General features: G+C 69.4%; 4 protein-coding genes across 18 annotated transcripts; 1 reads left to right on the forward strand and 3 right to left on the reverse strand.

The window, feature by feature from the left end:
- Positions 1–273: 273 nt before the first annotated feature.
- On the reverse strand, positions 274–7551 carry SSRP1 (structure specific recognition protein 1). Of its 3 annotated transcripts, none has more exons than XM_065065741.1 (17): positions 7179–7551; positions 6374–6581; positions 5793–5978; positions 5482–5587; positions 4744–4934; positions 4432–4662; positions 4236–4339; positions 3975–4103; positions 3580–3801; positions 3434–3506; positions 2871–3009; positions 2728–2773; positions 1939–2062; positions 1418–1588; positions 1205–1293; positions 862–1042; positions 274–656 (listed from the first exon to the last, which is right to left on the reverse strand). In XM_065065741.1, exons 2-17 carry the CDS (start codon positions 6425–6427, stop codon positions 588–590), a joined length of 2115 nt encoding a protein of 704 aa, XP_064921813.1. In that variant the 5' UTR covers positions 6428–6581; positions 7179–7551; the 3' UTR covers positions 274–587. The 3 variants fall into 3 exon arrangements, with proteins under 3 accessions (XP_064921813.1, XP_064921815.1, XP_064921814.1); XM_065065743.1 differs by having other exon boundaries at positions 7227–7256; XM_065065742.1 differs by having other exon boundaries at positions 7146–7230.
- A 425-nt stretch (positions 7552–7976) lies between these two features.
- On the forward strand, positions 7977–11657 carry P2RX3 (purinergic receptor P2X 3). Its single transcript, XM_065065744.1, has 12 exons — positions 7977–8173; positions 8727–8862; positions 8941–9012; positions 9094–9160; positions 9526–9619; positions 9702–9779; positions 9880–10021; positions 10496–10620; positions 10710–10803; positions 10882–10947; positions 11033–11110; positions 11324–11657. Exons 1-12 carry the CDS (start codon positions 8046–8048, stop codon positions 11444–11446), a joined length of 1203 nt encoding a protein of 400 aa, XP_064921816.1. The 5' UTR covers positions 7977–8045; the 3' UTR covers positions 11447–11657.
- Positions 11658–11801: 144 nt separating this feature from the next.
- On the reverse strand, positions 11802–13639 carry LOC135579649 (bone marrow proteoglycan-like). Of its 3 annotated transcripts, none has more exons than XM_065065746.1 (5): positions 13601–13639; positions 13182–13249; positions 12858–13051; positions 12336–12790; positions 11802–12101 (listed from the first exon to the last, which is right to left on the reverse strand). In XM_065065746.1, the coding sequence occupies exons 2-5, from the start codon at positions 13240–13242 to the stop codon at positions 11915–11917; spliced, it is 897 nt and encodes a 298-aa protein (XP_064921818.1). In that variant the 5' UTR covers positions 13243–13249; positions 13601–13639; the 3' UTR covers positions 11802–11914. The 3 variants fall into 3 exon arrangements, with proteins under 3 accessions (XP_064921818.1, XP_064921819.1, XP_064921820.1); XM_065065747.1 differs by lacking the exon at positions 13601–13639 and having other exon boundaries at positions 11968–12101; positions 12336–12447; positions 12656–12790; positions 13182–13377; XM_065065748.1 differs by lacking the exon at positions 13601–13639 and having other exon boundaries at positions 11968–12101; positions 12656–12790; positions 13182–13377.
- Positions 13640–16935: 3296 nt separating this feature from the next.
- On the reverse strand, positions 16936–25180 carry SLC43A3 (solute carrier family 43 member 3). 11 transcript variants are annotated; one of them, XM_065065768.1, is made up of 13 exons: positions 24949–25180; positions 22036–22242; positions 21472–21601; positions 20963–21009; positions 20801–20877; positions 20616–20708; positions 20128–20267; positions 19464–19570; positions 18850–19011; positions 18461–18574; positions 18148–18334; positions 17647–17770; positions 16936–17202 (listed from the first exon to the last, which is right to left on the reverse strand). In XM_065065768.1, the coding sequence occupies exons 2-13, from the start codon at positions 22211–22213 to the stop codon at positions 17047–17049; spliced, it is 1515 nt and encodes a 504-aa protein (XP_064921840.1). In that variant the 5' UTR covers positions 22214–22242; positions 24949–25180; the 3' UTR covers positions 16936–17046. The 11 variants fall into 11 exon arrangements, with proteins under 11 accessions (XP_064921840.1, XP_064921837.1, XP_064921834.1 ...); XM_065065765.1 differs by having other exon boundaries at positions 18433–18570; positions 24949–24969; XM_065065762.1 differs by lacking the exon at positions 24949–25180 and adding an exon at positions 24520–24671 and having other exon boundaries at positions 18433–18570.
- Between the last annotated feature and the right edge of the window lie 92 nt (positions 25181–25272).

Below are 25272 nucleotides of genomic sequence, written 5' to 3' on the forward strand. Positions count from 1 at the left end.
CACACCCCGCTGCGGCCCCCGGGACCCCCCAGGCCCCTGTAGTGCCGGTAACCGGGCGGCACCGCGGCCTCGCCCGGTCCCCCGGGGCCGGTCCCGCACCCGGCCGGGAAGCGCCGCTGACCGGACCCGGCCCCTCCCGCCGCCCGCTCCCCCCGGGACGCGAGAAAACCCCGATTGCATCAGCATCGACCCGGGGCCGCCATTAGGAGCCGGCGGCGCCTCGGCGGGAGGGGGAGCCGGTAATGGACGGGGGGTGCAGCCACTGCTGGGGCAGGCAGGCAGGGAGGGGGGAGCCGGCCCCACACCCACTCACACCCTCGCGGGGGAGGTTTTATTCAATTCGAGTTGCCACGTGAACGGATGCAAAATACAAAAATAAAGAGAATAACAAACAAGGAAGGAAAAAAGGAAAGAAACCCGAGTATTTAAAAAAAATAAATTGATGCGAAAGAGGGCTGAGGCGGGAGCGAGGCCCCCCCGCCTCTCACCCCACAGGCACCGCGGCCCCCACCCCACCCCGAACGCTGGGGTCCCGCGGGGACCGTCTGGTCCTTCCCCAGCCGGAACCAGCCTGGGACGGGGACAGGCTAATCCGAGCCAGACGCCGACTCCTCCGAGCTGGGGGGCGCGCTGGCCGCCCCCTCCTCCTCCGAGTCCTGCAGGAGGGAACGAGGTCAGGGCGGCAGCCCCCATGCCCCCACACCCCACAGCAGGCACGCGGGGGTAGTGGTGACCTGCAGGACGCAGACCAGCCACCCACCCCCAGAGGTACCAGCAGACCGCCCCACAGGGACAGCTCGGGGAGGGCGCGCGGCAGAGCCCCCCGGGATGGGCCGGGACCGCCTGCCCGCCAGGCCCCACCTCCTTCTTGCTCTCTGCGGAGGAGCTCTCGTCGCTGGACACGAACTCCTTGCTCTTGAAGCTCTCGTTGGTGCTCTTGGCGGGCGACTTGCTGGAGGACGAGGACTTGGCAGCCCCTTTCCTCTCCGCCTTCCCCTTCAGCTGCTTCTCCTGCTTCTTCTTCTTCTTTTTCAACCTCTCCCTGCATGCGTTGGATGGAAGGGAAAGGAGACACGTCACCCTGGGCCTGGCCCTGCAGAGCCAGGACACCCTTCACCCGCATGCTGCAGGGGCCCAGGCACCGCCGCGGCTGGGGAACCCCCGATTTTCGGCCAGCCCCTGCCCCGCTGCCCAGCGCACTCACCGGGAGCTCTCGGCCCTGCTGCCCGCGCTGTACTCCTTCATGGCCTTCTCGTAGTCCCGCCGGGCGTCCTCCGCCTTGCGGTCCCACTCCTGCAGCCAGAGCAGGGTGAGCGGGACCTTCCTGCTCCCCCCCCACCCCGCAGCCCAGTCCGGCACCCCCAGACCAGGCTCTGCTGCCCCCGCAGCGCAGGGACCCCGCTGCCCCCTCCGTCACCTCCTTCTTCTCCTTGGACATGGCTTTCCAGAGCTCCCCCGCCTTCTTGGACAGGTCGGTGATGCTGATGCCAGGGTGGTCTGACTTGATCCTCTCGCGGCTGGCGTTGAGCCACAGCATGTACGCGGACATGGGCCGCTTGGGCGCGTTAGGGTCCTTCCCCTTCTTGCTCTGGAGCGGAGAGAACAGGGCGGGAGCCAAGAGGCAGCGCTGGCTGCAGACCCCAGAGCTGGGGCTGAGCGTGTCCCCCACCCATTCCAGCCACACCAGGAGCTGAACGGGCAGGTTGCTGGGGACAAGTCCCCCAGCATCCAAAGGGGCTGGCTCTGCACAGGGACAAGGCGCCCTTCGGACAGACCCCACCGCGACTCGGCCTCTGGGGGCAGCGGGGTCAGGACACCCGCCCCGGTCAGGCAGCGCACAGCAAGGCGGTGGCACCTGAGGGGACGTGGCAGGAGCCGCAGGGCTGTGACCTGCACCTCCCCGGTGTCACTGCCACCGGAGCCCCAGCAGCCTCTCACCTCCGGCTGCTTCTTGCGGGGCTTGCGGTCTTTGACGAGCTTGGCCTTCTTGGCTGGCTTCTTCTCGTCCTGGTCGCTGTCCCCATCACCACTGGAGGAGCTGGCTGAGGCGTTGCTGTCAAACCTGCGCAGAGGCACTGAGCTCCAGCAACAGCTCAAGACCCCCACCTCAAACAAAGCAGGAGGTGGGGGAGACGCAGCAGTGCTGAGCAGCAGCACAACCTGCCCCGAACCCTCCCAGCCCCCAGCCCCGAGACTTCCTGAGCCGGAGATGCTGTGTTTGTGCTTAACAGCTCTCGGGGGATTTGCCTTCCACGAACACAGCTCATCCTTTGCTGACTTCCTGTAATTTTTAGGCGCTCACAGCACCACACGCCTCAGCCGCACCAAGACCCAGCTCCCGCTGCCGGGCCCAACGCGGCTGCACCCGCACAGACCACGGCCCTTTGCGCTGGTGCGGGCACCGCGGCTCCCCCAGCCCGCTCCCGGCCGGGGAATTCACAGAGCTGTGTCCCCCCCTTCCAGCTGCTCCCCACTCCAGCCCCGCAGCCATGGCCCCATCCCGGAGCCATCTGGTCCCAAGTGCCCATCTCAGCACTTGAGCTGCATAATGTCATTATGATAGATTCAGCCCAGAACTGCACTCGCTTCTCCAGATTCCTGAGTCCAGGGCTTACAAAGCAATCCTGGCTGTGCCTGGGGCGTTCTCTAGCTCACCCAGCCCCATGTGACACCCCTAACTGCACCTCCCAAAAGCCCCCCAGACAGACCCAGCCCAACCCCACTCACTCTTCAGCCACGTCATCATCCTCTTCTCCGGGGTTGAAGGACTCGTCTGGCAGGAGAGAGCGTGGGGTCAGCTCACAGACAGGTGAGGGGGGACAGGAAAACCAAAAACCAGCCCAAAACAGCCCCCCAGTAGCAGCCCTCACCCGTCTCCTCCCCAGAGCCGTCACTGCTGTCGTTGGCGTTCTCCTCCCGGATCTTGCCCTCCTCCTTCATCCTCTCCAGGTAGGCGTCGTGCTGGTCCTCGTCCGAGTCAGCGTACTCGTCATAGCTCTGCTTCATGCCCTGCGGGAGAGCCAGCATGAGAGCCGTTCCTTGCGCCCCCGTCTGCGCACCCCCTGACTCTGCCACCCTGGCCGTGCAGGTGGCATGGCCACCACGTCCCCTCCTTGTCCCCATCAGGGCTCCAGAGAGCGGGACAGAGCAGTTAACCCAGTTAGGGGAGGCCCCTCTCGCACACCATGCCGAGGTTACTGGGGTTAGTCAGGGGCCACCACAGCCATGCAGAGGAAACCTGCACCAGGAGGAGGAAGAGGAGAAAGAGGAAGGGATATCGCACGGACCTTTTTTCTCTACAAGGGCAAGGAGAGAAAAGAGAGGTGAAAAAAAAGGGAAAAGCGGCAAAATTCTGGAGAGCAGACAGCCCCCAGCCCTCTCCCCCAGCCGGCAGAGCCGCGGTTCCAGGGGGAAGCCCCCGCGCAGCAGGTACCTCCTTGAGGCCACGGTTCTTGATGTTCAGCTTCTTGGCGTTGACGAAGTCAAAGAGCTTCCCGTACTCCTCCCTGGGGACAGGGGGACAGTCAGGGCTGGGCAGCCATCGCGGAGCCCCCCCGCAGCGCAGGGCCCCGCGCCCACCTCTCAATGCTGCTGAAGGTGTACTGCGTGCCCTGCTTGGTCTCGATCTCAAAGTCGAAGGAGCGGGTGGTGGTGGTGCCGCGGGCGAAGTTGACGAAGGAGATCTCGTCGAAGCGGATGTGCACGGGCGGCTTGTGCACGTAGATGAAGCCGCGCTCCAGCGGGTACAGCAGCCCCGAGCTGGCCTTGTAGGAACAGGTGATGCACTGTGCTCCCGAGTGCCTGTGAGAACACGCAGCGTCGGACACTGCGGGGGCCAACGCCGGCCCCACAGCCCCAGCTGCCAAACCAGGCAGCTCCTCCTGCCCCAGGGGACCCAACTTTGCCTCTCCCATCCCTGCATCCCTTCCTGCAGCAGGGACCCCCCACTCTGCTGCCCACCGCAGCCTCCTTACCCCTGGAAGTTGCCAGGCACCGTGATCTTGCGGTTCACCAGAGCCTTCATCACCCGGCTGACCATCTCATAGAGGGAGCCCGACATGTTCTTGGTGAGCCGCCCCTCGAAGCGCTTCTCCACCTCCTCCCTGCGCAGCCAGAGAGCAGGCAGCAGTGAGAACAAGAACCGGGGGGGCTGTCACCTCCCGCGTGGCTCCCACAGCCCCCTGAGCGCCGCAGGGAGCAGGTCAGGGAAGCAGCCTGGCAGGAGAGCAACTCACTCGTTCATGTTGAGGGTCAGCGAGATGTCCTCGTCCTTGGAGAAGAGCAGGATCAGGAAGTGGTAGCGGGTCTGGCCCTGCTTTATCGGGGGGTCTAGGCTAATCTGAAAATAGAAGAGCATGTGAGGACCTGAGACACCCCGAACCCATCACATGTGACTCTTCCCTGGGGGAGGCAGCCCCGTGTCCCACTCACCACAAAGAACATCTGCCGCTGGTCCTTGTGCGGGAGCAGGAAGAGGCGCAGCACGGTGGTGTAGGGGATCTTGTAGTCGAAGGTCTTGCCGTGCAGGTGCAGGAAGGTGGGGTAGATGCGGATGTCGTAGCGCCCGCGTGGCGTCAAGCACTGCAGCTCCCGGAAGATGCAGATGGCGTCTCCGGTGGCCTGGATCACGTCTGCTTTGGAGAGGACGTTCTGGGCGAAGGCCTGCGAGGGATGGGAGTCACAGCGGGCGGGGGCTCCCGGCCGCCCCCCTGCCCAACCTGCCGCTCCCACAGCCCCGCTCACCTCCACAGGGTCCACGCCGTCCTCCTGGGTGGGTGGCACGTAGAACCGGACCTCCATGAGCGAGACCTCAGCGTCGTCGTTCTGGTGGAACTCCAGCGTCACCTCGTTCTTGCCCGTCGTGCACTGCGAGACGTTGCTGAGGGGGATCTCGAACACCGGCTGCTCCCCGATGTCAAAGGAGAGGAGCTGTCCTGCAGGAGGGGACACGGCCGGTCACAGCAGGACCAGAGCCACCGCGCTACGCGGAGGGGACACATCCACCCTGTGGTGCAGAGCCACGATGTTCCCCCAGCCCCACTGCTCTCCCGAAGCCCAGCAACACCTCTGCTCTTCCTGCACTCCTGGGCCCCCTCCCACATCTCCAGGATTCCTCCTGCTGGCCACGCCCCAGAGACCAACTCTGAGCAGAAACAAGCAGGAGGGAACCGTCTGTTCCCCAGGCCTCAGAGCAGGGAGCAGCGTCCACCTGCTCCTCGGGAGCCGGCAGCTCTGCCAGACGCTCACGGCTCCCACAGCAACCTCTGTTTTATGCTGAGATTCCCTGTCTAAAAAACCCACCCCGAATCTGGGGTCCACAGGTATATCCTGCTCTCCTGGGTGGCTGATGTCCCCAAGGACACCACAGGAAATGGGGCTGGTGCTGTGAACAGCCACGCTGGTGGGAAACTGTCCCAGCGGCCAGAGCAGCCCCCAGCACCGGGATTCCTTGTCCCCAGTGACGGTGTCACCACAACTCACCGCCGAACCGCACCGTGCCCCAGTTCCAGCCCTTCACACACAGGTCCTTCTCCGCCAGCTCCAGGCGATAATGCGCCTTGAAGAAATCCGAGAGCTTATCGAACTCCTGGGCGGGGTGAGAGGAGGGAACGGCCGTTAGAAACCACTGCCCAGAGCCCGTAACTGGGACACAGCCCCCGGCACATGGGAAGCGGCAAGAAAAACCGCGGTCAGAGCTGTGACAGTCACAGTGAGCGCAGCTGGACACAGTCCAAGCACGGGGCAGTGACAGCAGAGTCACCAGCAGGGACAAGGTGGGCTGGGGGACTCACCGACTCCCGGAATCCATCGTACTTGTAGACATGGCCGTTCTTGGTGAGCAGCTTGAGGCCGTGGCCCAGCGCCACGCGCCGCCACACGCCCTCGGCCAGCTCCGAGGCCTGGATGTTGTCCACCTTCCCCGTCTTGCTGTTCTTGAAGATGACACCTTGGCGGCTCAGCCGCAGCCGCCCGTCGTTCTGCGGGAGAAGGGCCATGAGGGGACATGGCCCAGTGACACCCGGCATGGGAACCGCCGCTGCAATGGGCGGCTGCAGAACCCCCCAGGAGAAACGGGGCAACTCCCCCGACTGCCCGCCAGCCTCCATCCTCACCACTTCTCAGCGCCCAAACTGGGGTGGGGGGCTGAGATAGCAGAGTCCATGTGGCTTTGGGGACAATCTCCCAAAATCCAGAGGGCAAAAGGTGACCCGGAAATGCTCAGCACCACGGCGAGACCCCCCTTCTGCCCAGCCAAGGGGGCAGGAGGGCCGCCGGCTGTGGGGGGAAGTGTCCTGCAGCGTTGTGGCTAGCAGAGCGGGACTCGTTGCCACGTGCCACCTGCTGGGTGTCTCTGGGGACCGTCCCCACTCACCATGGAGCCCTTCACCTCCTGGTAGATCTCGTTGAACTCCAGCGTGTCAGCCATGGTGGCAGGGGGAGGCACCGGGGCTTTGGGAGGGGCGGGAGGCCGAGCGCAGCAAGCAGTTCAGTGCCCCCCCCGGCCCCACATGTCCCGGACCCAACACAGCAGCTGCGGGGGGAGTGCAGGGGAGCAGCTCCGGGGAAGGTGGCACCTGGCCCTGCACCGGGGAGGGTCTGTCAGCACGGCCAGGCCGGTCCCAAACCCCTGTGCCCCAAACCCCTGTGCCCCTCAACCCCCTGTGCCCCTCAACCCCTGTGCCCCTCAACCCCCTGTGCCCCTCAACCCCCTGTGCCCCTCAACCCCCTGTGCCCCTCAACCCCTGTGCCCCTCAACCCCCTGTGCCCCTCAACCCCTGTGCCCCTCAACCCCCTGTGCCCCTCAACCCCTTGTGCCCCAAACCCCCTGTGCCCCTCAACCTGCCCCCACGAACCAAACCCCTGACGCCCCCACCCAAACCCCTGCCCCCTCCCGCCCCCCGGACGCTGCGTCTCGAGCGGCACCAGCCCGCCCGCAGGGGGCACTCAGACACCCCGGCCCCTCCCTCCTCCTTCCCCAAACGTGCCGCGGCCCCCGCGGCCCCAGCGCCTCCAGCGCCTCCCCTGCCGGCCCCGCCGGTGACCCCCGCCGCCGGTCCCCCCAGCCCGGCCCTTCCCCTCCCGGCGCCCCCGCCCCCCAAGCCCCCGCCCCGAGCCCCCGGTCCCGCTCCCCCGCCCCCTCGCACCGCCGCCACTTTTCCCGCCTGCGCAACACGAACCTCGCGCGGAGCTTCCCCCGCGCCGCTGCTGCCGCCGCCGGAACTCACCCCCACTTCCGCCATAGAGACGAGCCGCTCTGGGCGGTGCCTTGGGAGGACCGCACGGCCGCGACGCGGAGGGACCATTGAGTGCTCGGAGGACCACGGCTAGAGCGGAGGCGGCGACCCGCCCCGCCATAGAGTTGCGGTGAGGGCTAGAGCGGCCGCTCACCGGCCGCGCTGCCTCGCCTGGCACCATAGAGCGGCGGGAGACCCCCAGCCCCACGGGCCCCGTGGCGCGGACCCCATTGGCCAGTGGCGGGTGATCCCTGTGACGTCACCGCAACGGCGGGGGTCTCGACCTGGGGTGGGGGCACCCCAAAACCCGGCACCCCCACACAGAGCACCCAGAGAGTGCGAGCACCGCAAAAACGGGAAACCCCGAAAATGGGGACGCCCCGGAGAGGCGGCACCCGAAAACGGGGCACCCAAACACGGGGAACCCCGAACGTGGGACACCCCAAACCGGGGCCGCGCACACGGGGGACCCCCACGGGAGCACGCCCGAAACCGGGACCCTGCGCACGGGGCACCCAAAATCCCCCGCCCGTGCCTCCGTCCCGCTGTGCGCACAGCGTGGGGTCCGGGACCCCTGGCGAAACCCCCGCAGGGCACCGGAACCTGGACCCGCCACGGCCCCGCCCGCCCCTGCACCCCCAGAACGGGCTGCGCCCCCGCCCCGCCCCGCCCCGCCCCGCGCTGCCGGCCCCTGCCCGCTCCCGCCGCTCCTGCCGCGCTGCCCGTGCTGCCGGTGCTGCCCGTGCTGCCGGTGCTGCCCGCGCTGCCCGCGCTGCCGGTGCTGCCCGCGCTGCCCGTCCCTGCCCGCCCATGTCCCCCCCGCGCTGGGTGACCGGATTCCTCTCGTACGAGACGGCCAAGGCGGTGGTGGTGCGGAGCTGGGCGGTGGGCGCGGTGAACCGCGCCGTGCAGCTGCTCATCCTCGCCTATTTCATCGGGTGAGACCCCCAGGGCCCCCGCCGCCCTCCTCCCGGGGCTGCTGCGAGCGACCCCGGGGGTGACAGCGAGGGGCCAGCGGGACGGCTGTGCGGGGAGGGGGGGTCGCCGAGCCGGGAGCGGCGGGTAACAGCGGGGTGACAGGGCGGAGGAGGGACAGGCGAGAGGGGGACACGTGTGGCAGCGCCGGGAACGTCAGGTGTGCGGGCGACACGATGGGGACACGCAGGAGAGGGTGAGGGTGACAGGAGGGAACAGCGAGAAGAGCATCCTCGTGCGGGGAACAGGTCGGGGCACAGCGTCAGTGCGGGTGACGAGGCGGGGCGGGAGCCGCAGCACGGCCCGAGCGGGTGACAGAGACGGGTGTGTGGCCCCGGCTGCTCCCCGGGGGTGACAGCGGCCACCGGCGGCGCGCGGGCGGGTGACAAGAGCCTGTCGCAGGTACAGCAGCCACTCGGGTGCCCCATTTCCGCGCGGGGGGTGCCGGGGGGCGGGCAGGTCCCGCGGGTGGCGGGGGCGGCTGTCCCCCCTGTCACCCCGCGGGTGCTGTCCCAGCTGGGTGTTCCTCCATGAGAAAGCCTACCAGGTGCGGGACACGGTCATCGAGTCCTCGGTGGTCACCAAGGTCAAGGGCATCGGGCGCTATGCCGGCCGCGTGCTGGACACGGCCGACTACGTCACCCCCCCCCAGGTGAGGGGGCGCCGGGTCCCGCCCCTGCCTCAGTTTCCCCTCTCGGCGGGGGTCAGGGTGACGGTGACGTCCCCCCAGGGCACCTCGGTGTTCGTGGTGGTCACCAAGCAGATCCTGACGGAGAACCAGGCGCAGGGCGTCTGCCCCGAGGTACGGGCTGGGGACACGGCGGGGGCACAGGGGGTGTCCCCGCGTCCCCGCCCCGGCTCACGCCCCCCTCGGCCCCCGCAGAGCGAAGCCGAGTACCGCTGCGCGGCCGACCGGGACTGCCGCGGGAGGGGCGCCGCCACCGGCAGCGGTGAGGGACGCCGGGCTGCGGGACCTCGGCGGCGGCGCGGGGCTGCGGGACCCCCGGGTGGGCTGCGGGACCCTCGGGGCGGTGCGGGGGCTGAGGGACCCCTGAGTGGGCTGCGAGACCCTCGGGGCGGTGCGGGGCTGCGGGACCCTCGGGGCGGTGCGGGGGCTGCGGGACCCCCGGCTGGGCTGCGGGACCCTCGGGGCGGTGCGGGGGCTGAGGGACCCCTGAGTGGGCTGCGGGACCCTCGGGGCGGCGCGGGGCTGCGGGTCCCCCGGGTGGGCTGCGGGACCCCCGGGGCGGCGCGGGGCTGCGGGACCGCGGGCCGGGCTGGGTCCGGCCGGCTCAGCGCACCGGTGGGTTCGCAGGGGTGCTGACCGGGCGCTGCGTTCCCTACAACCGGACCCTGCGCACCTGCGAGATCCGCGGCTGGTGCCCCCCCGAGGTGGACACGGTGGATGTGTGAGTGCGGCCGGGGGGACACGGGGGCCGGGGCGGCGGGTCCGTGTCCGCCGTGTCCCCAGGGACACCCCTGTCCCCGCAGCCCCGTCATGCTGGAGGCGGAAAACTTCACCCTCTTCATCAAGAACAGCATCCGCTTCCCGCTCTTCGGCTTCGAGAAGTGAGTGGCACCGGGAACAGGGGGACACGGGGACGGGGGCTCCGGGTCCCCCCAGCCCCGCTGGCTGATGGCCGTGTGCCCCGTGTCCCCGTGTCCCCAGGGCCAACCTGCCGCCCCCCGGCAGCGGGGCGGAGCTGGGCCGGTGCCGGTTCCACCCCGTGCTGCAGCCGCTCTGCCCCATCCTGCGCCTGGGGGACGTGGTGCGCCTGGCCGGGCAGGACTTCCCCACGCTGGCCGCCACCGTGAGCGGGGACAGGGGACACGGCGGGGGCGGGGGGACACGGGACGTGGGATGGAACGTGGGGGGAGACGGGACGTGGGATGGAACGTGGGGACACAGGGACGTGGGGAATGGGGATGTGGGACACGGGTTCACAGGGATGTGGGAGATGGGGACATGAGGACACAGGGACACGGACACATGGGACAGGGGACATAAGGCTGTGGGTGCACAGAGACATGGAGCTTGGGGACACAGGGATGTGGGATACGGGAACGTGGGTGCATGAGACATGGGATGTGAGGACTTAGGAATATGGGATGTGGTGACACGGGAACACGACGATGCAGGAGATGGGGACACGGATGTGAGAACACAGGAGGGTGGATGTGAGGGCAGGGGGCTGGGATGTACAGGCAGGGGGACATGGGACATGGGGTGTGGGGACACGGGGCCGTGGGGACATGGGCCGTGTCCCCCCTGATGGCCGGGGCAGGGGGGGGTGCTGGGCATCAAGATCGGGTGGGTGTGTGACCTGGACCGTGCCTGGGAGCGCTGCCTGCCCCGCTACTCCTTCACCCGCCTGGACGGCCGCGCGCCCGCCGCGGGATACAACTTCAGGTACGGCACGCCACGGCCGCGGTGGGACACGCGTGTCGCTCGCGTGGGCACAGCGCAGCACGGTCCCGCTGCCCCACGTCCCCGCGCAGGCACGCCCGGTACTACCGCTGGCAGGACGGTACCGAGCGCCGCACCCTCACCAAGGCCTTTGGCATCCGCTTCGACGTCCTGGTGTACGGCAACGTATGTGGGGGGCTTGGGGGAACCTGTGGGGCCATGGCAGGGGGAACCCCCCACCAACGGGGGTCTCTGCACCCCCAGGCTGGGAAGTTCGGGATTGTTCCCACCCTCATCAACACGGTGGCAGCTTTCACCTCCATCGGCGTGGTGAGTTGTGGCCGTTCTCAGCCCCTGAGGGGTGGCATCCCCCAGAGGGGCTCTGTGCCCCCCACCCCAACGCTGCCCCCCCCAGGGCACGGTGCTGTGCGACATCATCCTGCTCAACTTCCTGAAGGGAGCTGAGCACTACAAGGCCCGCAAGTTTGAGGAGGTCAGCTATGGGGCTGGGGCTGCCACAGGGCTGGGGCCGCTGTGGGGCTGGGGCCATGCCAGGGTCACCTCTGGGTGGCCTGGACCGGGCCCCTCTGGGGTTCTGTGGGGCTGGCCGGTGGGGGGACGTGCAGGCAGCACCCCTGAGCCCCCCCGGGGGCCCTGGCTATGGGGCAGGGACTAACCTAGTGCCCATCCTGTCCCTGCCCCACAGGTGCCAGAGGCCAGTGTGCCCGCGCCCCCCGCCAGCCCCATGGTGTGTCCCCCCGGCGCGCTGGGGGGCTGTGGCCGGGACAAGCAGTCCACTGACTCGGGCACCTTCTCCCTCGGCCTCTAGCCCTGGGCACCGTGGGGCAGCCCCCGCGTTCACCCCGCACCCTGCACCCAGCCCCCTGCATGGCTGCCACCCCCTTGCTGTCAGTGGGACAGGGCATGGGGAACATACTGGGCAGTGGGGGTGATGCCTCCCCAGTGCCCCCCACCTCTGCAGCCCCCAGCACCTCCCTGCTCCCAGCACCCCCACCCCAATAAACTTCAGGCTCACAGCACCCACCCGTCTCAGCCTGTGTGAGGGGTGAGGGCTGGTTATGGGGGGTCTAACGGAAGGGCTGGGTGCAGGGGCAGGGGAGGTCATGGTGCCACCGATTTGGGGTTCAGTGGGCTCCAGTGTCAAGGTGTCACCACAGTCCCTGGGGAGGGGACCCTATGCCCTCCCATTGCCCATGCAGGGGCCATGCAGGACATAAGGGACACCCCTGTCCCCAAACCTCCCCCCTGTGCACCCCAGGGTGTCCCAGCACCCCTGTTACAGCCCCAGGATCCCCCACCCTCCCAGCGCCTGAGCACAGAGATGGGCGCTGACAGCTGAGACTTTATTAAGATCCGGGGGCGCAGGGGTGCCGGGGGCACAGGGCACTGCAGGGGCTGAGCCCCTCAGTACTGGCAGACGAAGGGCAGCTTCGCGTGGCAGCGCACGCTCCTCCAGCGCCCGTCTGGGGGGAGAGGGGGGTCAGCCCTGGCACCCAACAGCACCCGCTGCCCCAGACCAGCCCTGAACCCCGAGGTGCCAGACCCAGACCCCGATCCCCAGAACTGACCCCAGCTCCCGGCACCACCTCCCCATCCCTCGGCCCCCCAGCATCCCCCCAGCCTTGCCCACACCCCACGGGCAGAGGTTCCCAGCACAGCCCCCCAGGCCCTGAGTGCCCCCCGTGCCCCCCACTAACTGTTGGTGCAGAGGGCGGTGCAGAAGCAGCCGGAGCACAGCGGGTACCCGCGCGACCAGCACGAGTAGTTCCAGGGGCTCCCGTCGGCCCAGTGGCAGCTCACGGTGTGTCCCTGCCAGAGGGGCAAGGGCATGGGGACACCGGGCACGGCGGGGTGGGGGACAGGGCTGGGACACCCAGGGTGCGCACTGGGGGCACTGAGACAGGGCTGGGACACCCAGAGTGGGCACCGGGGACAGGTGACAGGGCAGGTGACCGGGTCGGGCAGGGTGCGGTGGGGCCGGGGCGGTGTCGCGGGTCCCCTCCCGCGGGTCCCTTACCCTGGGGCGGGTGACGGCCCCGATCCAGACCTGGCCGCGGTTGGTGCAGAGCCGCGCTCGGCAGCGCAGGAGCGCGTTGACGCGGGGACTGTGCACGGACGCCAGCTGCCCGCCGTAGCACCGGCGGCACACCGCCTGCGGGACGCGCCGGTTACCGGGACACGGGCTGGCGCGCCCGACCCCCCGCCCGTCCCCTGCCCACCTGGGCGCCGTGGAAGGTGCGGCAGTGGTTGACAACGACGTAGCGGTAGGTGGTGGCAGCCAGCGGGTCCGAGACGCTGAGCGTCCGCGTCTCGCTCGCCAGCGGGCACCGGGCGTCGCCCCCGTCGTCCCCGTCGTCCCCATCGTCCTCCGGCAGCGCCAGCGCCGCCGCCTCCGCCTCGGGTCTGGCGGGGGCTGGGGACAGCGGCGCGTCACCCCGGGCACACGGGGTGCGGGGAGCAGGGGTGTCCCCGGGGTGTCCCCAGGGTGTCCCCGAGGTGTCCCCGAGGTGTCCCCGAGGTGTCCCCGGGGGGCGGGCGCTCACCGGGAGGGCTGGCGGAGGTCGCGCCCAGCAGGGCCAGGACGAGGAGCAGGCAGCACTGCATGGCGGGGCTGGAACACCGGCGCGCTCGGAGATGCCATGTCCCCAGTCACCCTCTGCCACCCTGGGGGCCACCCTCACCTGCCTTGTGCCCCTCTGCCATCCCCAGTGCCACCCCCACGGCCCCCAGCCTGCCCGTGCCCCCCATGTCGCTGGTTCCCCACTGCCAGCCCCACGGCCACCCCTTCCCCTGAACACCCTGTGCCACCCTGTCCCTCCATGTCCCTCTGCCACCCCGGAGACACCGGTGCCAGACTCAGGAACACCCACCCTGGTCCCCAGCCCCGGCAGCTTCAGGCTAAGCCCGTCCTGCTGTCCCCGCTGTCCCCGCTGTCGCAGCTGTCGCCGTCCCCGCTCCTCACCTGGGACTTGCGGAGCTCTTCACGCTGCGGGCTGGGGTCTCTGCCCACTGTCACCCTTATAGCGGTGACAGAGCCACGTGTCCCCAACCACAGCCTTGCGCCACACCACCTCCAGCCCCGCTGCGGCCCCCACCCGCCAACCGCTGGGTACAGGGGGGCCGCCCGGGGGGCCCTGACTGCGCCCTGCCTGGGGAGGGGGCTGCGGGGGCTTGGGGTGCAGCGGGCACAGTGTGGGGGGGCAGAGGTTTGGGGTGCAGGGCATACAGCGGGGGGGGTTCGGGTGCATGGGGCATGGTGTGGCGGGCTGGGGGGATTTGGGGTGGAGGAGACACGGTGTGGGGGCTGTGGGGGCTTGGAGTGCAGGGAGTACAGTGTGGGGGCTCTAGAGGTTTGGGGTGCAAGGGGTACAGTGTGGGGGCTGCTAGCATGTGGAGATCGCACGGGGGCAGAAGATGCTGCTGGGGTGTGGGGCTGCTTGGGTCGGGAGTGCACTGGCCATGAGATGGGGACTTTGGGGGTGCCCAAGGGCGAGGTTGCGGGGTGCTGAGTCGTGAGTCCCTGCGGGGTCAGGGGTCTGGGGCAGGGGAAGGGACCGCCCCTGTGGCCCTGTGGCCGGGAGGGGACAGGCTGGGAGGAGACAGGCTGGGGGGAGGCAGGCCGGGGCCTGCGGGCCAACGACCGAGCTGGACCCTGGGGGCCACGGCTGTTGAGGAGGAAACGGCCCTTGGGCAAGCGCTGCCCGGCGGGAGATGATATCAGTACCCAACCCCTCCGCACCCCCACCTCTGTGCAATGTCCCCCTACCCGCAGGCCCCTGACCCCATCCCCCCGGTGTTCTGTGAGTGGCCCCCGTCCCGGGTAGGGCCAGGCAGGACCCCGAGGGTGCCCCCCCGGTGTCCGCAACAGGAAGGCCATGGCGGGGGTGGCGCAAGGCTGCGGTGAGGACGTGCGGCCCCATCATCTCTCTAAGGGTGACAGCGGGCAGAGCCCCCCAGCCCGCCAGGGAGGAGTGGGGATGGGGACAGCAGGGCGGGCTCACACTCCAGCTGCCGGGGCTGGGGACGGGGGTGTCCCTGATGCTGGCACGGGTGGCTCTGGGGCGGCAGGGGGACATGAAGGGGACGGGGTGGCACAGGGTGTTCAGGAGAAGGGGTGGTCGTGGGCAACCAGGGACATGGGGGACACGGGTGCCAGGGGACCGTGGGGATGGCAGCAGGGGCAGAGGGGATGTGGCACTGTGTGGCACTGGGGATGGCGGAGGGACAGCGGGGACATGGGGGGCAGAAGGATGTTCATCAGGGCGGCCCTAGGGTCACAGAGGGTGACTGGGGACATGGCACCTCCCAAGGGTGCCCGAGCGTGCCGGTGTCCCCAGCCCCGCCGGTGTCCCCAGCCCCTCCATGCAGCGCTGCCTGCTCCTCGCCCCGGCCCTGCTGGGCGCGGCCTCCGCCAGACCCCCGGTGAGTGCCCCCCGGTGATTGCCCCCCCGCTTCGTGCCCCCCGGTGAGTGCCCCCGGTGAGTGGCCCCCCGGTGAGTGCCCCCCGGTGATTGCCCCCCCCGGTGAGTGCCCCCCGTGAGTGGCCCCCCAGTGAGTGGCCCCGGTGATTGCCCCCCCGGTGAGTGGCCCCCCGGTGAGTGGCCCCCCGGTGAGTGGCCCCGGTGAGTGCCCCTGGTGAGTGCCCCCCCCGGTGAGTGCCCCCGGTGAGTGCCCCCCGGCGGGGCCTCCCTGGGGACACCCCTGCTCCCCCGTGTCTCCCGGGCACCCGGGAGAGGTGCCGCGTCCCCCGCCGGGCCGGTGCCCTGGGGCTGGCAGAGGGACCCCGGTGCCAGCCCTCGCGTTGTCCCCAGCGCCAGCCACCCCGACACCCCCGGATGCCCCCGCGGGCCCGGCCCAGGGGGGCACAAGTTCCGACACGTGGTAGTGACCGCGCTCTGCACCTACGCGGACGCACAGGTGAGGGGGCGTGGGGGCGCAGGTGCGGTCGGTGAGGTGGGGGCGGTGGGTGTAGCTCGGAACCGTGTTCTCCCGCAGCGGCACTGCCGGGGGTGCGTCGAGCCGTGTCCTCGCAGCGGCACTGCCGGGGGTGCGGGGGGCGCCGAGCCGTGCCCCCGCAGCGGCACTGCGGGGGTGCCGGGGGCGCCGGCCTCTCTGCACAGCGCCGCCCGCAACCAGGAGCTGCAGCGCCTGGCCCGGACCTACACCCGCCTCCCGCTCTGGGTCGGGGCCGTTACCGGGTGAGGGGGTGCTGAGCCCCGGGCGGCTGGGAGCGGGGCTGGGACTGGTTTTTGAGGGCAATGGGCTGGACGCGGGGTGCTGAGTGCTGGGTGTGGGGCACTGGGGCTGGTATTTGGGCTGGGAAAGGGGGGGCTGTGTGCTTGAGTGTGGGGACTGGTGAGGGAAATTGGCTTTGGGGTTGGGTCTGAACTGGGTTGGGGGTGATGGGGCTGGCATTTGGGGGCGAGGGGCTGGGCATGCGGTGCTGGGGCCGGTTTTTGAGTGTGAGGGGTTGGGTATGGGGTACTGGGGCTGGGTTGTGGGGATGAGGGTCTGAGCTTCCGGGTCTGGCTTTGGGGGCAAGGCACTGGGTCTGGGGTGCTGGGGCTGGTTTTGGGGGTGAGGGGCTGGGTCTAGGGTGCTGGGGCTGGTTTTTGGGGCAAGAGGCTGGGTGCTGAGGTGGCGCTATGGCAGGGGAGCTACAGTGGGCGGGCGGCAGCCCCTGGAACCACACCAACTAGGTGCCCACCCACCCCCGCTATCTCTTCGCCACGTGCACCACGCTCAGCACCTTTGGTGAGACACCTGCACCCCCACCCACTGCACTGGGGCCCGTGGGTGCTGGGAGGGGCACAGGGCACTGGGAAACGTCACAGGGCTACTGGGAGCAGAGTGGGGAGGCACATGGCTCTGGGGACAATGGGAGGTGGCATCAGGGGGGCACAGGGCTCCTGGGGACAATGGTAGGGGGCACAGGGGACTGGGGACAAAGGGAGGGGGCACAGGGCTATGGGGGTAACGGCAGGGGGCACTGGGATTGGTCGCAGAGCTATGGGGGCCCTGGGGACACCCTGTGCATTGACGCTGTCCCTGTCCCGGACAGGCTCTGGAGGAGCACGCTCCGCTTCCAGCTGCGCCCCTTCATCTGCCGGTACTGAGGCGCCTGGGCACTGCCGTGGCCCCCCCGCTCCCCAGGGCCCGCGGTGGACCCTGTCCCTGACCCATAAAGCAGAAGTGTCCCGAGGCCATGTCCGGGTGTGCCAGGGCTGCTGTGCCCCTAGCCCTGGGAGGCATTGGGGTGCCTGCCCCCACAGGGAGCGCAGGGAGGGGGCAGCACAGTGAGGTCACCAATATTTATTCCCTGCACACACCCCCCATCCCACCAGCACAGCACCCCACCCAGTCCAATAGAAAATGGGGTGCTGGGCTGGCAGCTGGGGGGTGCGGGACTCAGTGGGGCAGCTCAGTGGGGGTCTCGGCACTGGGTGGGGCTGTGAGGGGGGTGCCGGCCGCCCCCAGATCCTTGGCTAGCTGGCGGCACTTGCGGGCCACCACCACGGGACTGACGAAGGCCACCAGCACCACGGCGATCAGCCCCACGTTCACCTGGGGGGGTGTCAGGGTGTGAGGCCAGGGGCTGGCCCCACAATGGGGTGCCCCGGGTCAGCCCCACAGCCCCCGGCTCTGTGAGATGGGTGCAGGACCCCCGTTCCCCATGGGGCAGGACCCCCGCCCTCCCAGGGGCCAGCATCCTAATCCCTCCCATGGGACAGGACCCCCATCCCTCCCTAGAGCGGGACCCCATTCCCCCATGGGGCAGGACCCCCATCCCTCCCCAGGGCGGGACCCCCATCCCTCCCTAGAGCAGGACCCCCATCCCTCCCCAGGGTGGGACCCCATTCGCCCATGGGGCAGGACCCCCATCCCTCCCCAGGGCGGGACCCCATTCCCCCATGGGGCAAGACCCCCATCCCTCCCCAGGGCGGGACCCCATTCCCCATGGGGCAGGACCACCTCCCTCCTGGGGGCAGCCGTGGGGCAGACACTCACGTAGAAGGGGTCCCCATCGAGTGGCCCGCGCACCAGGGTGACGCAGGGGTACTGCAGCAGGGCCACCAGCGCCGACAGCGCCATGGCCAGCCCGTACAGCTTCCCAAAGTGCTGTGGGGGGAACCTGCCCGGCCCCCCGGTGTCACCAACGTACCCTGCACCCCTCTGACACCACGCAGCTCTGCCACCATGTCCCTAGCCACCCTGTCCCCTGCCACCCCGCCAGTCCTGTTCCCTGACTCCCCTCCCAACTTGCCACCATCCCCTGCCCAGCCACCCCACGTCACCAGTGTGCCCTGCCACCCCCTAACACCCTGTCCCCTGCCACCATCCTCTGCCCCCCACCCTCACCCCACCACCGTCTCCCCAATACCCTGACCCCCACCACACCGTCCCAACACCACCATGACGACCCCGCCACCATCCCCTGCAACCACCACCTCATCCTCCGCCACCTTGCCCCAGCACCCAGTCCCCGCACGCGGTGGCCGCGGGACTCACGCGATGGCCAGGAAGGCGGCGTTGCCCCCGTAGAGGAAGGAGCGGCTCAGCACCTGCAGCACGAAGGTGCCGAACTGGACGGGCAGCACCGGCACAGCCGCGCAGATCGAGAACAGCACACACTGCGTCACCGTCACCACCAGCGACAGCACAGATGCGCGCAGGTCAGCCAGCGTCCCCAGGGCTCCTGCGGGCACGGCAGCGTCAGGGCGGGCGGTGGCACCAGCCACAATCCCCACTGCGGGCACGGCGGGGATGGCGGCAGCACGGCCGCTGTCCAGGGACCTGTGGGGCAGGGGGGCCGGTGGGTTACCCTCGGGGCGGGGGGTCTTGCCACGCTTGTGCCGGTCGAGGATGAAGCCGTTCCACGGGGCGCAGAGCACCCCACAGAGCTGGGTGACAGCGAAGGCGTTGGTGTAGGTGCTGACTGCGAGGAGAGGGTGTCAGGGCATCTCCTGGGTGTCCCTGCCATGTCCCGCACCCAGCTGTGTCACTCCCCCCAGCCATGTGTACCCACATGGGTGTTCTCATGGCACTGACCATGTGTACTCAGGCGACTGTCCACCCCCCTGGTTGTGTCCCCCCACTGTGTGTACCCAGGCGGGTGTCCCTGCAGCCATGTCCCACACCCCCACCGTGTCTCCCCAGGGTCACGTGTACCCGGGCGGGTGTCCCCATGGCCGTGTCCCCGCACGTGCGTACCCAGGTGGGTGTCCCCGTGCGCCAGGTGCTGCAGCAGCGGGTTCAGGGTGCCGATGAAGAGGTAGTGCCGCAGCTGCATGACCGAGAGCCAGACCACGTGCCAGGCGAAGAGTGCCGAGCACACGCAGGCCCTGAAGGGCACCGTGGGCACGTCCCCAGCGCCTGTGTGGGGGTCAGTGGTGGCACCGCCCTGGACACGCCTGCCCAGGCCCCACCCACTGCTGCCCTGGTCACTCCCACCCACTGGGGGCTCCCCCCGTGTCCACCTGCATGGCCACGCCCGTTCATCTGCATAGCCACACCCACCACCTGACCACACCCATGCATAGCCAAGCCCATGCCCAGTTCACACCCTCTTTGCCTGCATAGCTGTACCCACCCTCTGACCACACCCCTGCATAGCCACACCCAGCCCCGGGCCACACCCCCTTCATCTGCATAGTCACGCCCACACTCAGCCACTTCTCCTCCCAGCCACACCCCTTCATTTGCATAACCCGACCCACAGCTCACCCTGCAGCCACGCCCACCTCCTCCATGTGCCAGTCACCACGGCCACGCCCACCCGAGATGAACCCACCACTGCCCCGCCCCAGCCAGCCCCGCCCTGGCACCTGTGGGGGCGCTGGGCTCCAGCGGGGTCTCCTCGGGGCCGGTTTCCTCCGGCGGACGCTTCTCCTCGTAGGTGCGGTACGACTGGGACCGCCCTGGGCACCGCAGCCTGCGGCACCACCCGGCCTGTCACCCCACACCACGCGGGATGGGACCCACAACCACCCGTGGCACAGGACCCACCGACCACCACAGGATGCAACCCACCAGCCACCACAGGATGCAACCCGCCACCACTGGACGGGACCCACCAGCCACCACGGGATGGAACCCACCAGCCACCACGGGATGGAACCCACCACCATAGGACAGGACCCACCAGCCACCACGGGATGGAACCCACCAGCCACCACGGGATGGAACCCGCCACCACTGGACGGGACCCACCAGCCACCACTGGACGGGACCCACCAGCCACCACGGGATGGAACCCACCAGCCACCACGGGATGGAACCCACCACCATAGGACAGGACCCACCAATCACCACGGGATGGAACCCACCAGCCACCACGGGATGGAACCCGCCACCACTGGACAGGACCCACCACCTCCCCCGAGATGAGACCCACCACCCATGGGAGGACCCACCAGCCACCACAGGATGTGCACCACCACCACCCCACGGGACAGACCCCACCCCAGGAGTGTGGGCAGTGCCCCCTACCCATAGTCGTAGGCGGGGGGCAGCGGGTAGGGGATGCGGGAGCGGGGCATGAGGAACAGGGTGCGCAGCAGGTGCCAGGCACTGCAGGCCGCCATGAAGAGGAACATGGTCCGCAGGGAGAGCCCACGCTCGTACAGCACCTGGGGACGGGGACAGGGACCGGCTGCCACCGTGCCACGCTGGCATGTGCCAGCCCTGCCTAGGCCCAGCTGTGTCCCCACGTGTGCCCCAGTGGTAACTCAGCTGTGTCCCCAGATGTGTTTTTGGCTGTGGCCCAATGGTGTCCCAGCTGTGTCCCCTGCTGTGCCCCCAAGTATGTCACTTGCTCTGACCCATCTGTATGTCCCCTGGCTGTGTCCCCAGCTGTGACCCAAATGTCCTAAACCATGTCCCCACCTGTGACCAAACTGTCCCCAGCTCTGTCCCCAGCCCTGCCCGTGGTGCCTGTGCTAGGACCAGGGACACCCAGGACCCCCACACACACCCACCTTGACAATGAGGAAGACAGCGGACGAGGAGTCGAAGGCCCCGTTGTAGAGGGTGATGATGATGGAGCGGTACTTCCCAAAGAGGTTTCCCACCTGGCACAGAGAGACCCCCCCCATGCTGTCAGGGACCCCAGCAGCAGGCAGGGTGCCCCGGCCACCGGGGGGTCAGGGTGCGGGAAACCCACCTGCGTGTTGGTGAGGATGAGGAGCATTCCACCCACCGACAGCATGGACATGGCCGGGAAGAGCAGCACTGCCAGCGCTGGGGACATGGGGGTGAGTAGGGACAAGGGTGTCCCCACTGGGTCCCCACAGGGCCGGGGCACCTGGTGCCCCTGGGGTCTCACCTGGGGTGGAGAAGGCGACGAGCAGGGTCCCGCCAGTGTAGAGAGAGCTGGGGACAGCAGTGACACATGGGGATGGGATCCTGGGGTCCGTGGGCACCCCGGCACCCCAATATCTCCTGTGTGTCCCACTACTGCCTGGCACCCCTGGGGCCAAGGAACAGGGGGACATGGGGGGCCCCTGTGGTGATGTGGTGTCCTGGGGACACTGGGGGGACCTGAGGCATATGGGAGCTGTGTGGGGCATGGGATATGCTGGACACACTTGGTGGCACTTGGGGACGGGTGCCAGGATGGGCTGTGTCCCCCCAGTGCCCAACACCAGCACCCTGGGCTCCATGGGTGCCCCCCCGGCGCAGGCAGGGCCCTGCCTGCCCCACCCTGCCTGGCTGCCCTGATAACCCCCCTGCTCTCGATGACGTCCCACCCTGTCACAGCACCCTAACGAGCAGCCCTCGCCCCCTGCACCCATGGGTGCCCCAGCCCCCTGCCAGCACTGCCGCCCCGCTCACATGGCGACAAGACGGGCGATGGTGGTGCCAAAGCGGTCAAAGATGAAGCCGGTGGGGAAGGTCATGAAGTTGTTCATGAAGGAGCCGATGGTGAAGACCAGAGAGAACTCCTCATCCTGCCTACTGCAGCCTGCAGAGACACAAGGACAGCGGGGACACGGGGCACCACGGGGCATCAGCACAGTGGGGACACAGGCATGGGGACAGCAGGGACACGGGGCACTGCAGGGCATCAGCACAGTGGGGACAGAGTATGCCGCAGGGGATGGGGAAACATCGGGACCTGGAGCACTGGGACAGCAGGAAGGTGGGGCATGGCAAAAGCTGGGACTTGGGGCACCACAGGTCACCAGGACTGTGGGACATGGGGCACTACAGGGCATGGGGACAGTAGGGACGTGGGGACTAGGACAGTGGGAATCTGGGGCATGAGAGGCCACTAGCACCACAGGGACATGGGGCACCTCCGGACACCAGCACCATGTGGAAACAAGCATGCAGGGGACATAAAGCAGGGTGATGGTGCGGCCAGGTGCACCGCAGGGCTGGGGACAGGGACCGTACCGGGCAGCTCGGTGAGGTTGGTGCTGGGCTGGCACAGCTCCTGGAAGTAGCCCAGGTCCTTGAGGACAAAGACGAGGGAGGCCCAGCCAAAGATGATGCCGCAGAAGCCGCCGCACTCCAGCAGCCCCGAGAGGAGCGTCCCCAGGCGCTTGGCTACGCCTGCACCCCCCTGTGCCATGTCACCGGCCAGGGGCGTCCCTGCCGTGCCTGAAGGGTGACAAACACCAGGACATCACACCCCACCTGGCACCCACGCGGTGACACCCCCTGTACCCACCTGGCACCCAGAGCGAGGGGCTTGGGGGCACGTGGGTACACGTGGCCACCTGGACAAAGGCCACAAAGGTCCCACTCTGCCCCTTGTCCCCATCTGCCGGCAGCTGGCACCAGTCCCCTGCACGCATGGCGGCACAGCAAGGACCCTGCGCACAGCTCAGCCTGTGCACGCGTGAGAACGTGTGCTCACACGTACACACACACACACACGCACGCGTGCTGGCACCCCCTGCGCCCCAACCCCCACCCACCTGCACGGGGCCAGGCTCTCCCTGTCACTGTCACCGCCGCTGCCACCGAGTCGGGGCCCTGCCACGGGGTGCATGGGGGCACACCTGCACTGCACACACGCGTACCCCGGCGCGGCCCCCCCCGTGCTTCCCCCATCTCCTGGGAGCACCCAGGGCTGCCGGCACCTGATAGCGGCTCAGTCCCCCCTCGCCACCTCCTTATCTCCCTGCGCCAGCCTGCCCCAGGGACCTGCCACCTCCCCCAGCACCCGGCACGTCCCCGGGAACCTGGCACAGTCCCTGGAAACGCGGCGCGTCCCGCTGGGGGCCCTGGCACGCCCCCTGGGAACCTGGCACGCTCCCTGGGGACACTGGCAGGGCTCCTGGAGACACTGGCCCGCTGCCGGACACGCTGACACACCCCCTGGGGATGGTGACACACCCCCTGGGGCCCCAGTACACCCCCTGGGGACGCTGATAAGTCCCTCGGGGACCCTCGCATGGCTCCTGGGGACACTGTCACAGCTTTGGGACCCCGTGTACTGCCTGGGGACCCCATCATGCCCCCAGGGACCCTGGCACACTGCTGGGGACCATGACCATGTCCCCTGGGGACACTTACCCCCTGGGGATCCCACCACTACACTGGGGACACTGCCACCCTGTTGGGGAGCTGCCCAGGAACATGTGGGCACCCCCTCTGTCCCTGTGAACCCCTGACCCATGCGGCCGGGCCCTACTGTGTCACCGGTGCAACCTGCAGCTGGGTGCCACATGTGCCAAGGCCATGTCCCCTGTCACCACCACCCGTGTCCCCTGGTCCCACTCACCCGCAGGCTGTACCTGCCCGAGGTCCCCTGTCCCTGTGTCACCGTCCCAGGGCTGTCCTTCTCGGGCCGGTGTAATGGCCGCTAATGAGGCCTCATTACAGCAGCAGGCGGGTGAAGATTAACCCGGCCGGACCGTGGGGGCCGCGTTATCTTTAGCTGCCCTGCGCGGGGGCGGTGGGGCCGCTGGGCAGCCGAGGGACAGCCCTGCCCGGTGCTGCCGGTGACACCCGCTGCGGCACCTCCAGACACCCCGCCATGGGTGTCATGGCACGGGGCACCCGCCGTGGGTGACATTCGCCACCAACCACACCGGTGTGTCCCAGCCGCACTGGTCTCCCCTGGCCGGACTGGTGAGTCCCCAGCGGGGCATAGGAGGGTCCAGGGCGACTCCAGCCCCTCCAGCTGCGCTGCCCTGCCGTGTGCCCCAGCCCACGCAAGCCAGGACCTGGGGGACAAGGAGGGACAGGAGCTGACCCCTCCGGCCCCAGCAGTGTCCAGCAGGCGCGGGCTGGCTCGGGCCTCGTCCGTTTTAATAATTAATGGTAACGAAGGCCGGCTCGTTCCTGCCCGGGCCACCCGGTCCCCAGCCCAGCTGCATGTGGCTCCTCCAGCGGGGCTGGGCGGGGCTGCGGTCCCTTCCTGTCCCCGTGTCCCCCACGTGGGGTGCGGGTGCCCCGCGGGTTCCTTCCTGTCCCTGTGTCCCCGCGTGGGGCGGAGGTGTCCCGTGGGGCACGGCTGTGGGGCAGGCGGGCAGCGGTCACAGCCCCGGACACGGGGATTTTGCCCGCGCACGTGTGGCGGGGGACACGTGTGGGGGGACGCGCGTGCCCCTGGGGGTGGGCAGCCGCGGGGGCACCGGAGCACCCTGCAAGGCCCTGGGGTGCTCGGGGGGTGGAGGGGGGAGCCCTCCAGGCAGAGCCCTGCCCCACAGCCCCGGGGCTGACACAGCCGCACGGCCCACACACGCCTCCCCCACACCCCCCACATCGGCCCCACGGCCCCCAGCCACACAGCCCCCCAGCGCGGCCCCGCGGCCCTGCCCGGGACCGCCCGCTGTGCCCCCGGGGCAGCCGGAACCAGCCGGGCCGCTCCGCGCCGCTCCCGCTCGCTCCTCCCGCCGCATCCCGCCGCATCCCGCCGCCGCTCACCCGCGGCCCCGCCCGGCGCGGCGGGGAGGGACCGGCGCGGCTCCGCGGCCCCCGCTGGGCCCGGCCCGGTGCTGCCGGCGGCCCCGGTGCTGCCGTTGCTGCCCGCCCGTCCTCGCGGCGGGCGGGGCGGAGCGGAGGGCCCGGCCCCGCCTCCCGTGGCGGCGTGGGGGGACGCGGGAGGCGGCTCCGGTGGAGCATTCCCGGGGGTCACCCCGTGGGTCCGTCCCGGCGGGGCTGTCCCGGCTGACGCCCTTCCCCCGGCGTGCCACGGCACTGCCCCCTTGTGCCCCCCGTGTGCCCCCCTGTGCCATCCCCGTGCCACCCGTGGGTGTGTCACCCCACTGCCACCCTGTCCCTGCGCCTCCCTGTCTGTGCCCCCGTTTCACCCCTGTGCCCCCCACGCCATTTCCAAGTGTTCCAGCTTCTTACCTGATGTCCCTAAGAGGTTCTCCACCTGTGGCCACCCTTGTGCCACCTTTGGGTCAACCTTGGGCCACCCGCCACTGTGTCACCTCAGAGTCATCCCCTGGCCGGGCCCCCTCCATGCCACCCCCGTTGCCCCCCTGCCTGTGCTCTGCCAGGCCCTGCCCACATCTCTGCCCGCTCACGCCCGGCCCTGGGCACGTTGTCACCTGCCTGCCCTGGCACCTGCCTCCCAGCCTGCCCGGTGCCCCCCTGCCCCCGCCCCACCCGGGGCATCCCCGTCCCTCCCATCATCCTCCCCTCAGCCGCTCACGTCATGTCTTCTCCTGC

This window comes from Columba livia, chromosome 5 (genome assembly GCF_036013475.1).
Source record: "Columba livia isolate bColLiv1 breed racing homer chromosome 5, bColLiv1.pat.W.v2, whole genome shotgun sequence".
Taxonomy (NCBI): domain Eukaryota; kingdom Metazoa; phylum Chordata; class Aves; order Columbiformes; family Columbidae; genus Columba; species Columba livia.

Bases quoted from the DNA above. Each gene is read 5' to 3' on its own strand.
- SSRP1 (XM_065065741.1), bottom strand. From the start codon at position 6,427: ATGGCTGACACGCTGGAGTTCAACGAGATCTACCAGGAGGTGAAGGGC. The intron at 4,340-4,431 runs GTGAGTGGGACA...TTCTATTTTCAG, and splicing joins AGCGGCAGATGTTCTTTGTG to ATTAGCCTAGACCCCCCGAT. The intron at 3,507-3,579 runs GTGGGCGCGGGG...CCCTGTCCCCAG, and splicing joins ACCTTCAGCAGCATTGAGAG to GGAGGAGTACGGGAAGCTCT.
- P2RX3 (XM_065065744.1), top strand. From the start codon at position 8,046: ATGTCCCCCCCGCGCTGGGTGACCGGATTCCTCTCGTACGAGACGGCC. The intron at 9,013-9,093 runs GTACGGGCTGGG...CGGCCCCCGCAG, and splicing joins CGCAGGGCGTCTGCCCCGAG to AGCGAAGCCGAGTACCGCTG. The intron at 10,948-11,032 runs GTGAGTTGTGGC...TGCCCCCCCCAG, and splicing joins CTTTCACCTCCATCGGCGTG to GGCACGGTGCTGTGCGACAT.
- LOC135579649 (XM_065065746.1), bottom strand. From the start codon at position 13,242: ATGCAGTGCTGCCTGCTCCTCGTCCTGGCCCTGCTGGGCGCGACCTCC. The intron at 12,791-12,857 runs GTGGGCAGGGGA...CGCGTCCCGCAG, and splicing joins GCACCTTCCACGGCGCCCAG to GCGGTGTGCCGCCGGTGCTA. The intron at 12,102-12,335 runs GTTAGTGGGGGG...CTCTCCCCCCAG, and splicing joins CACCGCCCTCTGCACCAACA to ACGGGCGCTGGAGGAGCGTG.
- SLC43A3 (XM_065065758.1), bottom strand. From the start codon at position 22,698: ATGGGGGAAGCACGGGGGGGGCCGCGCCGGGGTACGCGTGTGTGCAGT. The intron at 22,243-22,562 runs GTGGGTGGGGGT...GTCACCCTTCAG, and splicing joins GAGAGCCTGGCCCCGTGCAG to GCACGGCAGGGACGCCCCTG. The intron at 20,709-20,800 runs GTGGGTTTCCCG...TCTCTGTGCCAG, and splicing joins TCATCCTCACCAACACGCAG to GTGGGAAACCTCTTTGGGAA.